Source organism: Rhamphochromis sp. 'chilingali' (genome assembly GCF_963969265.1).
Source record: "Rhamphochromis sp. 'chilingali' genome assembly, chromosome: 22".
Classification (NCBI taxonomy): Eukaryota; Metazoa; Chordata; class Actinopteri; order Cichliformes; family Cichlidae; genus Rhamphochromis; species Rhamphochromis sp. 'chilingali'.
In genome coordinates, this window is record NC_137950.1 from 21,173,495 (window position 1) to 21,189,005 (window position 15,511).

The 15,511-nt window shown below is 38.7% G+C and overlaps 1 protein-coding gene across 2 annotated transcripts; it reads left to right on the plus strand.

Moving 5' to 3' along the window:
• Nucleotides 1-10,841: 10,841 nt before the first annotated feature.
• LOC308391377 (uncharacterized protein) lies at nucleotides 10,842-15,238 on the plus strand. Of its 2 annotated transcripts, XM_080874002.1 has the most exons (5): nucleotides 10,842-10,958; nucleotides 11,885-12,027; nucleotides 12,729-12,893; nucleotides 12,968-13,092; nucleotides 14,703-15,238. In XM_080874002.1, exons 2-4 carry the CDS (start codon nucleotides 11,971-11,973, stop codon nucleotides 13,055-13,057), a joined length of 312 nt encoding a protein of 103 aa, XP_080730128.1. In that variant the 5' UTR covers nucleotides 10,842-10,958; nucleotides 11,885-11,970; the 3' UTR covers nucleotides 13,058-13,092; nucleotides 14,703-15,238. The 2 variants fall into 2 exon arrangements, with proteins under 2 accessions (XP_080730128.1, XP_080730127.1); XM_080874001.1 differs by lacking the exon at nucleotides 14,703-15,238 and having other exon boundaries at nucleotides 12,968-13,414.
• Nucleotides 15,239-15,511: the final 273 nt, after the last annotated feature.

Genomic DNA, 15,511 nt, shown 5'->3' on the forward strand with positions numbered 1-15,511 from the left:
TTGATCCCTGGCTGTTACAGTACACATGCCAAATATCCTGTGGAAAGGTACTGACCCCAAGTTGCTCTCTGAAGGAATGTGTGTGAATGTTTGACTCTTGTATGAATGTGAACGTATGATTGAGGCATGTTGTATAGAGCACTTTGGACTGGTTCCTAGAGCCCTGGATGTCTGCACAACAATAGGCATTTCCCAGCATACATTTTTACTTAAAGCAGGAAAAACATATAAACACTGGCCACTTCATTAGGTACTCCTTTTCAACTGCTCCTTAATGTAAATATCTAACTCGGCCAACCACGTGGGAGGCACTCAGTGTGAACTGAGAATCAGAATATAGACGAGGGGTGATTTAAGTGACTCTGAATGTGATGGTGCCAGACAGGCCAGTCTGAGTATTTCAGAAACTGCTGATCTGAGTTGTCAGAGACAATTCCTTGTTTAATTCAGAGAAGCATGGATTGATTAGTTCAAGATGACAGGAAGGCAACATACAGGAAGGCCATGACGTTAACGCCATTTTATGTGAATCGTAAGACAATAAAAATTTCTAAGTGTGCAGTTTACCTTCTCTTTTTAAGCAACAGTGGAGACATACCACAGACGAACACTAGCCACTAATATGCAAACATCAGAGAAAAACTGTAATGTCAATGTCTATACAAAAGACTGTTTAAGAAAAGAAAGCGAAAACCTCAAACTAATTCAAAACATACACAGTAACAAAGAGGTTTTGTTTGTCCCTCCTTACTCTTCCTACACTTCCATTCTATAAACAATGAAAAAAGTCAGATTTTTTTAACTTGTATATTTAGTTTAAGCCAACAGGGGGCAGTACGCCTCAATCTATATGTAAAGAGTTTTTAATTAAAGGGGCCATTGATCCCCATTAACTGTAACTGCACATCATCAAAAAAGAAACTACAACAAGCTACACATAGGCATACAACACCATACCAAAAACATATGTAAAACAAACAAAACAGCTCCTTACAACACAAATTATTCCCCATATCAGGGTGAGCATTGTGAAAATTATACATTTATTGCGATATCAATTCATGTTAACAATTTCTACCTGCAGTTACGAAAGTCATAGCAAATACATACATTTGAAAAACTATTTTTCCTTTTCTTACACCAAATTAAATTTTTTGGGTTTCCCGGGTTACTAGTTTGGGGCTAGAATAATCATATCCCTCTATGCTGTTATGTGCATTTCTGTACAAAATAATTGTGGGTATTAAAGCAATAATATTTTTCATCATTTTTCTTTTTCTATTTGGACTAAGCGGGGGAGATGTTATCAGAAGGAGTGCACAACTGGCTGGATGTCTCAAAGCTGTGAGCACAGTGCCAACACTCTGACTCTGTCCTATTGTTCTTTACTCAGTCCTCATTCAGTGTTTGCAGTCAAGTCCTGAAATAATACTGATAATGTGATTAATATTACTATTACACTCTGTAGAAATGGTCTGCTTTGATAGGAGACTTTTTTCTGCTTTCCTTCAGTGCGTCATTTCCTTCTTCTTCCTCACACAGTTGTAAATCTCTATAGGAGACACCCACTTCCTGAGATCAACAGCAGACTTTTGGAATTTGCGAGTCATTGTGAAAATATCTCTGGTCTCTAACATGTTTTACAACATCACAGAAGCATGTTCTCTTAATGATGCAGTGAATGACGGTTTATCTTTTCACCCACAACTGCAGCAGCTCCTCTCTACTGGCCAATCACAGCAGCTCCTCCATCACTTACAAAGCCAAGAAACGATGTGCCTGTCATTTCTTTAGAAAATAACTCATGGCAAGGTTTTCAGCAGCCCTAGTGCATAACTTCATTACAGTTTCACACACGGCAGAAAACCCAGAGCAATATGCATATTTACAAATGTGGCACAATAACAGTATCTTTATTGACACACAGCTGGCTTGGGATCTAACAGTAAATAATGTTTTGTGTTCTACTACATCATACATGTAAGCTGTTACACACAGATTTCCGCTTTATGTGAAAAGAAAATTGTAATAAAGCACCTCTTCTCTTGATAAATGCACTCCAACTTAGTCTGAGGGCCATGCATGGTCCAATAATTTCAAATAGACTTCACATGTATACTGTTGCATCATCTGAATATGTAGAAATATTAGCCATATATATGGCTAATATTTCCGACTTTCTGGCATTCATGGTGTATGATATTTCACCAAAAACAGCAAAAATAATTTCACTAACATTTTCCATTTCTAATAAAACATCTAACCAGGAAACTCTCTGAATGCTGTCTACAAATTTATGTTTAATTGAATCTCTAAAACATCTTTTATTTGATCCCGTTCTGGGTACTTCAGTTTTTGATCACCATTTATGATCACTACACCCAATTGCTACACATATTCCTCTGGAGTATAATTCTGTAACACTGGTAAAGATGTGCTCATTTCAAATAGAGATTTTGGTCCCATCTGCCGTATTATTGATAAAACATAGATAATGTGCATTTGCTAGTTAGAAGCTTCTTTAAATTTTTTTTTTTTAAAGGAAAAGCTCTGGGAAGTCTAATATTCAAGTCATAGATCTCATAATCAAGATGACACACCTGATCTAATATGTTACACATTGTATCCAGATGCAAGATGGATCTAGAGGTATAACAGAAACATAAAATATTTTTTTAAATTTCCAATACTGTTAATTTACAGCAGCTGTGGCATAAATATTGGACAAGGTGGTGGTTGCTTAAATTTGTTAAACTCTGTATGTGTGCTTACATAGCAAAAGGTTGCTGTCACCAGTCATTCAGGGAGGAGTAAAGTTAGGCTATTTTTGTCAAACAATTACATTTCCTATCCTTCAGAAAAAAACACAAGAGACAAAAAGCCTCTTTGTTGACAACTTCCTCGGGCAACCAGTGCCATGGTAACAATCCTCAGCGGGAAGAGTTGCTGCCCAAAAAAGGTCAGGATGAGTGAAGAAGTCACATGAATTATGTATTAACCCCCTAACTGACTCCATTACTTTGGTTGACCCCAAGCTAATTCTATTTTGTCATTCACAGTGCCTTCCATTTTCTTTCTAGTATAATATGGAACATGAGCCATTTACAAGCAGGATGACATGAGATGTGACCTCTCTGCTGAAATGCTTTCATATGTAGCTTTGGAAAATAACTTCTGATTATACTGAGTACGTGTCAAAAAAAAAGTCTTGTCACTAGTTCTGTCACTTTGTCCAAAACAAGCTCAAGTTCCTTTGAAAACATCTCCTGAACAAAGCAACTCTTTGAACCAACAATGAGATTTCAGCATTTCATAGAAATTATGGTAAATTATGGGTATTTAATGCTTTCCACAAAGGAAGTACAGAAGGAAAGGTGGAAAACAACTGAATTTAACAGTATTTAAAACTCAAACTCAAGCAGCAGTCAAGAAACCATTCTTAAGCAAGGAAAACAGGAAGAAAAGGCTGGTATGCTATGCCAAAATACATAAGTACTGGAAATTGATAATCAGTGGGAACAGGTCCTAGGAAGTGATAAATCAAGGACTCAAAATTGTGGTTAAAATCACTGTCAAAGGAGGTCAGGAGAGAGGTGACAGTGAGTGTCTACAGTATATACGCAGCTAATCAACGTTGTTGACAGGCTATGACAGCGTCCTTATGTGCCGACACCAGTGTTTTAGCTAACAAAGCGGTGTGGCTGATGTGGAGTGAAGCCACGTTAATGACAACGTGTACAACCATTGGAGATGTGAGCAGGACAGACGGAACAATTGACAGAAAAAGTGTGGACTTTATAGCAGTTTTTAAATTGTGTTGAGGCCACGTAAAACCAGAGTTATGATAAAAATATATGCAATGTTTTTTTTCCCCCTGAATATTATCATTGTTTATGTTTACTGTGGGAAGCAACGGTAAAAACTGAGTTTTATAAGGAAAGTGCTTGAAAGCACTCTCTGCCAGGAGTGATACATCTCGGGCCTGCAGGTATCAGGCTGTTGTTCTCCTTTATCTCATAGTGGACAGAAATTATTTCTTGGAGTGACCCAAATAATTTGTGTGGCATCAGATTTGATGCAGAACACCTGATTGTTCTGTAAATAGTTTGAAATGTTTATTTTAAAAAAAATTCCTTGGCTGCATTTTTAGGTGAACAGCAAAAAACTTTGTTGTTTGCAAAACTAAGTTATCTTTTTCAAGAAGTAACTATATAATAACTATATAACTATATAATTCATTGCCCAACATTATTGACTCTCCCAGACCACAGACTCATACACATAATACATATATATATATATATATATATATATATATATATATATATATATATATATATATATATACATATATACATATATACATATACATATACATATATACAACACCCAGCACACCCAGCACACCCCTGCAGGCGGTTTATCCTTCAAGCTCGGGTCCTCTACCAGAGGCCTGGGAGCTTGAGGGTCCTGCGCAGTATCTTAGCTGTTCCCAGGACTGCGCTCTTCTGGACAGAGATCTCCGATGTTATTCCCGGGATCTGCTGGAGCCACTCGCCTAGCTTGGGAGTCACCGCACCTAGTGCTCCGATTACCACGGGGACCACCGTTACCTTCATTAAATAAATATAAAAGGAAGTTTTCACTTCCAATAGAGTTAAATTAATACACATGTCATGAACCAGTAGGCTAAAACACTTAGTTAAAAGTAGTCTAACATAAATGTAAATGCTGTAATTTCATTTCATTTATTTATTTATAAAGCACATTTAATAACAACAGGGATTTGATTATTTTAATAAACCAACAACAATGACAACAATAAATATTGTAGAAAAAAATACTCATATTATGGCTTCAGCTGGTCTGTTAACAGCCTCCAGCTCTAGTGTACCAGCTGTTGACCAATGCTAACACGGTGCCAAGAAAGCTAAAGAGGCACTCGAAAACAAAAACATTCCTTCTGAGTGAAATTTGGCTACATCAAAAGAGCACCGGATTGGAACCAGCAGGCAGCAAGGCCATTTGTTGGAGGCAAAGTATACGCCACCACAAACCACAAACAGGTTGTAGGAATGCCTTGGTCTCTGAGTACAATTCAAAGAAATCTGATGGCACATCAGATGGCATTGAAGCTATTTTGGGCACATATGAATACAAGTGTACCTTCACATTTTCAAAGCTGTCTGGTTTGTCATGGACTGTGACCTGGAGCTGTACTTGAAACAGATAGTTAACTGAGATAAATAGGCAATTTCTTTTTTAAATTCAGATTTCTCAAACAATAAGAAAATAATGTACAACAGAAAAATTCAGTCAACCACAGGCTAAAAGCTGCTAACAATGACGGTCACAAAAATTGTAATCACTGTATTCACCCTTTAATTAGTGATGATTAAGTAATAAATCAAAATTTTGCCACTAAATGAAAAGTAACTGATACTAATATGGTACATAGTGGGAAGATATTCTACTTAAAACCACAAATTTCAACAAACGTAGTGTTAAACAAAAAGACAGGGCAAGTATGATTAACAAATTTTAGCCATCGACTTTCTCATTCATAAAGCTATACTTCTAACACTGTTAAGAATGAAATCCCTTTTAGCTAAAGTAAAAAAAGGAGACTGGTTTAATTTCGCATGCTACAGTAGCATTGTTTAAGATCTTGGAGCAACTGTATTAGAACGCAATTTTCTGTAGCGTCAGTGTGGCCGTGTCTGATGAAAACAGACAGGCACAGGGTAAACCACGGAAACTGTACCATCAGGGGCATAATTTCCAGTGGGGTTAGGGGGTTACGACCCCCCCAATAATCAGACCCAACCAATATAACCCCTCCAATAAAATTATGAATTATCTTTCATAAATATTCTGTTGATTTTCTTTACTCATTTCTGTTATTGCCAGCAAAATAGTTGAATGTTTAATCATCTGGGAATTTAACCCAGAGTTATTTGGACAGACATCTTGACACCCCCCCCACCCAATGTTCAGCACAAAGTTACTCTGATGTGTACCATTAATATCTGAGGAAAGAACCGGAGATCCTGTTGTCTGTCTGTCTGACAGGAGAGCATCTGTCTATCCTACGGGATCCTCACTGGCTTGATAATGCATTGCTGTTAGATTTGTTCTCACACACCCTCTTCCTCTTTTTTTTCTCCTTCACAGCACAGGGTCTTCCTGCAGAAAAAAACAAAACAGTCTGACTGTAATTCAATCAGATAGCTCTTACTGGAATGCTAATGTGACACGATGCCCTCTAAAGTGCGTTACTTGTGTTATCCTACTCCTTCCTCTGCCATATCAGGCTAATATGCTTTCAAGTTTCTTTTTTAGGAATTCCAGGGGATGCACTGATGAACCAGCTGCCCAATTTGGAACCAAAATGTTTAGAAATAGAAACAGAGTTGGAAAGGTTAGTAAAAGCCATTTGAGGCTCTCTCTATCTATCTATCTATCTATCTATCTATCTATCTATCTATCTATCTATCTATCTATCTATCTATCTATCTATCTATCTATCTGTGTGCTAGTGAATACACCAACAGAAAGGGACAGTATGTTGGAGTTCTACTAAAAAATTCATCATAAAGAAGAAACTTGTCACCGAGCACTAGAGTTGTGTTTTGAAGCATTCTTAAAAGTGTGTCATCTGAAATATCGCAGAGGAATAAACCACATGAGAATCTGCCTACATAGGTAACAGGCAATAGTGTGCCCATGGCTTTGGTCTCAAAACATATGTAAACAATAGGAAAAGGGGCACCATCAAAATTTTGGTGAAAGCTTGGGCTTGCTTTTCCCCCTCAAAAGATTCAGCACAGTCTTAACAATTCATCAGATGTTACTGAAGTAACGATTCTCAGCTTTAACTGAGTTTACAGTTTTCCTCAGTCGCTTTGGTGCGTTTCTCAGAACACCATTAACATTTGCACAGCAGTTAGTGCATTTCCCAAAACAATTAGTGCAAACTGCAAAACCTAGTGGATAGCCTGCAAAAGCACGTCACATGCACAGAATTGATTATCCATACCTCAAAAGCAAGTATCCATGTCAATGAAACTGTCAGTGCCATCAAAATGAAAAGTCTTGACACCATCTTTATGAACAAGATAGTCAAATGGCATTGTCATGTTTCCACTATGACAGTTTATAATTTCAGTGTTTCCCATTGCAAAAACAATTGGTGACACCTGAAAATGCTGACGACAGCACTATGGCCTACCTGTACAGCCATCTGAAATGTGCAGTAAAGTCACTGTAGATGTTATGGGAGTCTTGGGAGTAACTGAGACACTGAATACGTACGTTTCACATTTCCATTGTGTAGAAGTGTTTGTAATCCTACAGAATTGTGCAAAAGAAAAATATGCTACAGTCACTTGTGCACTGTAGAATACATGTAAACATAAAATCACCCATTTGGTAGAGCTGTGCACTAATGTGAACAATAAACAGCACATGTAACAGTACAGTAAATCATTCTGGCACATCCAGACGTTCCTGTCTGTCTGGCCACATATTTTCATCTACATCACAACAGATGTTATCCCTCGCAATGCAGCGAGGAAAGTGTCTCCTGGAGTGGTGAATCCATCCTCTGCAGGACCCTGCTGTGATGTCGTCACATGCTGCATCCATGGCTGCTAGCAGGGCCATTTGCTCATGTGGATTTCATTTTTCTTGAGTACTCTGTCAATTGTTGAAATTGAAACAGATTCAATATTGCCAAATACCGTGTAATTCTCTATGACAGCGCTTTGTATTTCTCTCAGCTTTATTGCATTGTTTGCAATGACCATTGCACAAATGGCTTCTTCTTGCTGTGGGGTAAAAAGGGGCCCTCTTCCGCCTCCGCGAGGTTGTCTTACAATCCTATGTGGTGCAGAGTGAACTTTTTGTGAAATTGCAAATACAGTACAGTAACATGTGATGTGTCTGAGATGGCACAGTACAGTACAGTGTATTACTGTTTGCATACCTGTTTTCCCTACGGAATGTTTGAATGATTGAACTGACAGTAGTTCTTCCAATATTGGGTTGCACCCTTCGACCAGCCTCCTCCATGGTGAGGCCGTGATTGACAACATGGTCCACAATTGTAGCCCTTATTTCATTAGGAATCCGCCTATATCTGCCTCTTCTGCCTCTTCCCCTTCCCCTTCCTCCCCGCATCCTCACCCCTCTTCCACGGCGCTGACCTTCCATTTTGTGTCACAGAAGTGTAGAAATGGTACACACTAGCTCCTGCGCAGTTTATATATGCTTGCCAATTGGGGATTCACAGGATTCATCCATAATTGACAGTGAACAAGTTGTTTGTCATTGGTTACAACTAAACTTTCACACGCCTCCTCATGAGTGACAGCTGTAATTCACCCGAGATCAATTGTTCAATTTCGGAGACATTTCCAGGGAAAATGATACAGAAAGGTATAGGATTTGCTTGACAGATGGCCAATATTTGGCATGTGATAACTAGTTCAACAATTTTGTGTGTGATGACTCAAGCAATGGATGTATGACTATTAGTTTTTTTGGGAACGACTATTCAGCATCCATAGGTATGATTACTTTTGACTGACATGACATAAGCAAATGGAAATGTCAGAAAGCAGCAGGGAAATGTATGGAAACAACTGATTCATGTCCAAAATCATTTGCAGTTTGTTCAGAGAGGAGAAATTGCTACTATGATGTGCACAAATGACTGAGTGTTGTGGAGGTTGAACTAATAGTTATGAGAATTTCAATTCTGATCTGAGAAACGCACCAAAGTGACTGAGAAAAACTGTAATAAATATAATTACATTAGCTTCGTCAGCTATTTTTATACAAAGCCTCAAAGTAAGTGGATAAACTAGCATGATTTTTTTATTTCCAACTTTAAATTTCTTAAAATTACTTTTAGTTAACATTAAAAGAAAAAAAACAGTAAAGAAAATTACAAACCAACAAACATACAAACAGGCTGGAGTTTACATTTCTTTTCCATCTATTCCATGCACATTTCTTGTTGTGTTGTTTTCTTGGTGCCACTTCGGAATGCTTTCCACTTCCTTCATTGTCCATCGTATTTACATCCCATCAGTCTTATATTGAATGTTATTTTTCCATCTCTGAGATACCCCCTACAAACTAGCATGACTTTAAATACAAGGATTGTTTTTAATACTTGGATAAAAATCGTTTGCTGTCAGTGACTGCCTGAGGTCAAGAACCAGTTGACATCACTGGTTTGCTGCCACGAAAATCTCTGCCAGACTTTCACTACAGCCACCTTCACTTTCTACTAGTTTGTGGGTCTCTCTACCTTCAGCTTTGTCTTGAGTAACTGAAAACTATGCTCTGTTGCACTGAGATCAGGTGACTGACTTGGCCATTGAAGAATATACAATTCCTTTGCTTTGAGAAACTCTTGGGTTACTTTGGGTCACAATCTATTTGAACTTTGAAGCACTGTCCCAAGTAATTTTCCTGGACTTGAATGAATTTGTGGACAGAATTCTGTGATCACCTACTTTAGCTCCTCTAAGCCTTCTGGTGCTTCTGAGCTACAAAGTGCATTCCTTCTTTTCAATGTAACATAAGGAACCAGATTTCTGTTGCTGTCACCAGATTGCTATCACTTTCTTCACTTTCATCAAAACTTGCGTGTCTTTGGACATATTGACAGTTCCAGTGAACAGCTACCATACATTCAAACTTTAACACTTTATTTATCACTAAATAATGAGGGGAGTTGTCAATCAGGTGAGGCGAGTAATTTGTCAAATTACTTTTGAGTCTCTGAAAATGGAAGATCATGTATAAAAAAACAGCTACAATCTCTAAAATGTTTATTCTAAATTTCTGTAAAACCCTGTGATCAATCACATCTTCATCATTTGTGTTAAAACTTTAAAATTGTTTGAAAAACGTAACTAAAGTAAACTATGTGTTACGACCCTACACTCAGAAAAATTATGGTTCTTAAATGGTTCTTCAGATGTCTTCATGGTTCTTTAAAGAACCATCATACGTCAAAGAACCTTTTTATTTTGTGGATGGTTCTTCAGCTATTACAAATGGTTCTTTAAAGAACAAAAGGTTCTTCATCCTTAGCAATCTAAGTTTGATGGTGTAAATGGCATAAATATTTACTCACTATAACGAGGCTGTGAATTATACTGTGTGTTTTCTTTGCGTGCATGTGTGTGGGAAGGGGTAGGGCGGATTACCTGGCAATTACCCTTTAAGAGAAGATGGTAGGAAACTGAATATTCAAATAAAAGTTAGAAATATTTGCTTAAAAATATACTGGTGGCAGGGGTGGGGGCCAAAGCCTAAAGACCCTAACCCCCCCCCACACACACACACACACCCCTAACCCCACAAACACATTATAAATATGGTGAGTTAACAAACAGTAGACACAATACACACATTCAAATACTGTACTTTAGTTTTAAATTTTAATAAAGCATTACTATTTTCTACTCCAAGGCATTATTTTTGAGATTATTATATATTTTTGAAAATATAGCATAATGATAATACTAGTTATTGTAAACTTTACAAACCACCCAGCAGTATGTAAAGTCAAATTATAAAATACAAGTAAATAACAATTGCAGAACAGAATGTCAGTGTAATGAACACACACTTCGTTTTGACAAAGCACAGCTTAGGTAAATGATCTGAGTAGTTGTTCATCACTGAGCAATTTGTTAATATGTGTTTCGAGCCAAATAAATGACAGGGAGAGTGACGTCAGACACGTCATACTATAACCTCCCGGGAGCGGACGGAGGGGGTCAGTCGTTGGGAGGCGCATGCGCAGACAGAGTGTGCGAGCGGCGGGCCTTGACCTTTTGGGGGAAAAAAACTCACGGACGGTGACAGCGAAACGGATAACAGTCTTCAGTACCTGCTGGACTTTGAAGCTGGTGATTCTGGGACTGTTAGAAAAGGTAAAACATTTTCATTAAAACCTTATTACTGTTTTGTTTTTGTTACTCGTCATTGTAGCTTGCTGTTAATGTTGTGCTAACAGTAGCGATTAGCTAGATAAGTTAGCCGTTGAGGTCAGCGCAATTTAGTATCTGGTATACAGAAACTGTTTTCCTAACAAAACCACTGTTATAATTAAGTGAAGGTGCTCCCAGCTAATTTGAACCTTTGGCTTCTAAAATATGTGGTTCAATTGCGTGCTGCGTACATAACTTAATGTCAGCTAGACCGAAATTAAAATTTAATATATTGTTAAAGTTACTAAAATGGCGCCTGAAGCCTGTTGTGGCGTGAGCTCTGTGTCTGCTCTAGAAACTCTGAAATTCTGTAGATCTGAGCCGTACACTAAATACTCACATGAACCTGTACTTTGAATTCTGTATGAGCTGTATAAAATACAGCTATGCATAAGAGTTTTGAATGAATAATTAGATTAGATAACTCTTTATTGTCTAATCGAATTATATAGAAATGAATAGAAATGTGACATGAGAAGGTGTGTCTTTGACTGTTCCTGCATAACTTAGTTTCGGACTAGTTGACAAGTTATGCTCCAGTCATTTGATGTTTCCAAGATAGATGTTCTTTTGTAATATAGTTAATTTTTTGTATATTTCATTTATCCACCATCATACATCATACATACAAGCTAAGAAGAGGTCGTTATACTAACAAGAGGTATCAACGCTGGGCCAAAGTTCAGCACATGGTTAAAGTTTGTAATCCAGCCAGGGTATAAATATCACTCAGCAGCCAGAGCTGAAGCAGGTAGCATCAACACATAAATCTACTCTACCCGGCTTAAATCACAAGAGCACCTCTGACCAAAAAGCTGTAGATTTTTCTTGTTTGCACAAATTAATCCAGATTCACATTGTGTTCACAGCTCCAACAAAATGAGGAAGAGGAGAAACACAATTAGGTTGAATTACAATTGGATGGAAGGCGAGGACAAGGAGAAGGAAGCTTAGGATGAGGAGGAAGAGAAGCAGCAGGAGCATCTTTAGGGATCCCTATGATGTCATTGAGGTTTGTTTCATTAATATGGTCCTCTCACAAAGAAAGATGACTTGTTTTAGTTCACCTACTTCCTGTATTAAATAGTGATGTGCAAAATGTTGTGAAAAACCATGGAGCAGGCACGTATAGTGCATCTGCAGGTAAATGAACATCAAATCTCTAAGACAGACTGAAATCTGTATATTTATCACCCTTATGATAAAACCCATGTCAGCCATTGGTTTATGGACTTTGTATTTTGAAGCCTCAACATTTGCTTTATTGCTGTTGCTATGTTGGGACCATATTAGGATGAGGGATCAGAATCTGGAGTCATGCACACTATTGTTTCATTTAGTGTGTATCCATAAGATTCGTACAGCAGATCCAAGTTGTGTCTTGAAAACAGGAAAGTCGTCTGCATAGAGGAGAACTGTAATAGCAGGCTTGTACAAAGTGAGGCTTTGTGCACTTGTTTTACTTCTGTCACCCTGATTTGATGCAGATTTCACTTGAAATCAGGCAAGAACTGGATTTATTTTTTATAATGTGTTCTTGTGAATTGATTGTGTATCGCATATGTTTGATTTGACTTTCTGCAAGACAACAGTCGTCCACTGGCCAAAAAAGTTTTCCAAATACCTCCACGTGATCAAGCCTGGATTTAGAAAAGAATAGCAAAAAAAATCTGCTCCTCCTGCTTCAGATGCAATTTGTGTTTCTGTGTTCAGAGGCGGCGGCGAGAGGGGAGACCTCTGCTCATCCAGCTGGAGAGCCTGACCAGGAGGAGTCGAACATTAACTCAGCTCTTTCAGGGCACCCTGCAGACTCGGCTGTTGGCATCGACGAGGGATGACGTGAACGCCAAACTGGAGTCCATCACAGGTCAACTGCAGGTATGCGAGTCAGACCTTCTGAGGGTTTCACTTTTCTCTCTTCTTTATAATTGACTCTTTTCTCTCTCTTTCAGCTCCTTGTCTCAGAGTGGGAGGGGTTTGAAGCACAAAGGGAGGAACTTGTCGTTTGGTTGGCTGATATGGATGTGAGGTTGACCAGCTGACAGGAAACACCAGTGAAAAACTGAAACAACTGCAGGTGTGGGCTTGTTTTGATATGACATATATTTGATATGATACATACATCAGAGACATTGTCCTAAACTGGACTAACAAAGGACAATGAGTACAACATGAAACGTCCATTACATAGCGTAAGGCTGAAGTTCATTGATCATTTTAATCATAAACTTGTTGAAATGTTTTTACTGAACATGCAAACATCTGCTGATGAAAATGTGTTGATTTATTGGTCTGTTATGAAGCTATTGCTATTTCTAATGTGTTTTATCACTTTCTGATGTTTTATTAATTAAACAATACATGTATTATTTGGGGCAGCACGGTGGCACGGTGGTTAGCACTGTTGCCGCACAGCAAGAAGGTCCTGAGTTCAATTCCAACATCTTTCTGTGTGGAGTTTGCATGTTCTCCCCGTGTTTGCGTGGGTTCTCTCCGGGTACTCCGGCTTCCTCCCACCGTCCAAAGACATGCAGCTTGTGGGGATAGGTTAATTGATTAATCCAAATTGTCACTAGGTGTGAATGTGAGTGTGAATGGTTGTCTGTCCCTATGTGTTAGCCCTGCGACAGACTGGCGACCTGTCCAGGGTGTACCCCGCCTTTCGCCCTATGACAGCTGGGATAGGCTCCAGCGCCCCCCGCGACCCTGAAAAGGATAAGCGGAAGCGAATGGATGGATGGATGGATGGATGGATGTATTATTTGTTGTGTTATCTGTAGCTATAGTATTTATATTTATTTATAGTATAGCAAATATATTTAATTATTACTGTTTAAAACACTAATATGTGACATGTATTAGTAGTGATGTTGTGCTGGGGGTTAAAATGCCTTTTTGTCTTTTGGTAACTACAAAATGACAAACCATTAATATATGTCTATGCTGTGCTCGTATTTATTTTACCCTGCTCAAATTCAATTTATGATGCATTTTATTTTGAAAGATTTAAAATGGTTTTTTAAAGAACCACTCAAAAAAGGTTCTTTAAAGAACCATTTTTAAAAAGGTCCTTTGAAAAACCATTAAAGGTGCCCCAAAGAACCATTTCTTGTTGGTTCTTTGGGGCACCTTTAATGGTTCTTCAATGAACCACTGAAAGAAATGGTTCTTTGAAGAACCATTGTTTGAAAGGTTCTTTGTGGCACCAAAAAAGGTTCCTCTATGGCAGGGGTGTCAAACTCAAATACACAGTGGGCCAAAATTCAAAACTGGAACAAAGTCGCGGGCTAACGTTAATATTTATTAAAAAAAAAAAAATCTTCCTCCAGATATAAGAATGAATCTTTTCTTATGGACTCAAACAAGTTTTGCTGAAAAACTGAATATGGAACAAGCAAAGCTTAATACTAAACAATATATATATTAGCTGTATAATACCAGTAGGCCAGCTCTAATAATAATTTGGTATGGCTTCGCGGGCCAAATATAATTAGGCTGCGGGCCAGAGTTTGACACCTGTGCTCTATGGCATCACTCTAAAGAACCACTTTTGGTTCCAGTTGGCACCTTTATTTTTCTCAGTGTAGCTGGGCCTCCTGATACTGCCCTTGTGTGGGCGTGGTGTTTTTCTCCGCCTCTTCTCTTGCTCCACCCCTCTGTCTCTCTCTTGCTCTTTTCTCTCCCCAGGGCACAGCTGCTGCTCATCAGCCTCATTTACCACCTGGGCCCAGTCAGCAATCACCTCTCTGAGGTTATATAAGCTGGGGATGGGCTGGATGTGGGAGGGTGGTGTTCTCTGGTGTTGCTGTGTTGAGTGCCAGGTGTGTGAGTGGCCTGCCTACAGTGTGGAGTGGTAGGAGCAGTGGGGAGAGGTTTCTGGTGGTTTTCCTCTGTGCTGGTCAGTGTGTGATACTGGTCTAGGTGTGGAAAAGGCCTGCTGCGTGTGACCAGTCCCACCATGTGTGGCTCTTTGTGAGTAGCTCTTAACTGAGCAGTGGTTTTCCCTAAGTGTCTGTGGCCTCCATTATTTTGTTTGGCCTGCCTAGTTATTGCTAATAGCGGCGTTGCTGTCTTTTTCTGTTGAAGCCTTATATTTTTCTTTGTTGAAGTGGTCACCATCTCTTTGGGTTGGCCTGTCTGATTTATCATTAAAGCAGCGTTGCTGTCTCTTTTTGTCGTTACTGTTTATATGAATATTGAGTTAATTGATTATAATAAAAATATATTTTGTGTTAAATACCTCTTCCTGGCGTTCTTTTCATTTCAACCCGGATCAAACTGTTACTGTCCCCCACCCTCTTCGCCTAGCTTTCATGTGGGGATGTAACACTATATTAAATTACTTTCTACACCCAGTGTCAGAGGACATAAAGGAGTGGACTTACTGGCATTCCCAGAGAGTGCTTATATCTGGGTTCAATTTAACACATAATGAGGAATAGGTGTGACACTCTGAAATCAGAGGACCTTGATATTAAGATGTGTCAAAGGGAGGG

Excerpts from the sequence above, each read along its gene's own strand:
- LOC308391377 (XM_080874002.1), top strand. The coding sequence starts at position 11,971 with ATGAGGAGGAAGAGAAGCAGCAGGAGCATCTTTAGGGATCCCTATGAT. Across the intron at positions 12,028-12,728 it reads ATCCCTATGATGTCATTGAG|AGGCGGCGGCGAGAGGGGAG; the intron begins GTTTGTTTCATT and ends TTCTGTGTTCAG. Across the intron at positions 12,894-12,967 it reads CCATCACAGGTCAACTGCAG|CTCCTTGTCTCAGAGTGGGA; the intron begins GTATGCGAGTCA and ends TCTCTCTTTCAG.